The sequence below is a fragment of the Mesitornis unicolor genome, unplaced genomic scaffold (assembly GCF_000695765.1).
Source record: "Mesitornis unicolor isolate BGI_N332 unplaced genomic scaffold, ASM69576v1 scaffold46966, whole genome shotgun sequence".
NCBI lineage: Eukaryota > Metazoa > Chordata > Aves > Mesitornithiformes > Mesitornithidae > Mesitornis > Mesitornis unicolor.
In genome coordinates, this window is record NW_010191195.1 from 1 (window position 1) to 267 (window position 267).

General features: G+C 66.3%; 1 protein-coding gene across 1 annotated transcript in view; it reads right to left on the minus strand.

The window, feature by feature from the left end:
* Nucleotides 1-3: 3 nt before the first annotated feature.
* LOC104542377 (collagen alpha-1(XVI) chain-like) overlaps nucleotides 4-267 on the minus strand; it is a gene marked incomplete at its 3' end in the record, with an annotated part of 994 nt that continues 730 nt past the window's right edge. The window contains exon 5 of the mRNA XM_010186661.1: nucleotides 4-196. Coding sequence (XP_010184963.1) covers nucleotides 4-196 — 193 coding nt within the window. The remainder of the gene's footprint in view (nucleotides 197-267) is intronic.

The following is a 267-nucleotide window of genomic DNA, read 5'->3' on the forward strand; positions in this document are numbered from 1 at the left end:
GCCCTTGACGTTTTTGGGCTGGAAGAGGGGCTGCTCCAGGGGCATGGCACTCATGCAATCTGCGGGGTTGCAGTGTCCCGTCTTTCCTGGCTGCCCTGTAGCCCCTGGGGGGCCAGGGATGCCCGGGATGCCCTGCTGTCCCACTGGGCCTGGGGGGCCCATCTTCCCATAGCCTGGTGGCCCCTGGGGACCTGGAAAAGATGGAGAGAAAGAGGGAAGTGGGAGAGTGTGGGGCTGGCGGCGAGCCCCAGCATGGGACTGTGGGGC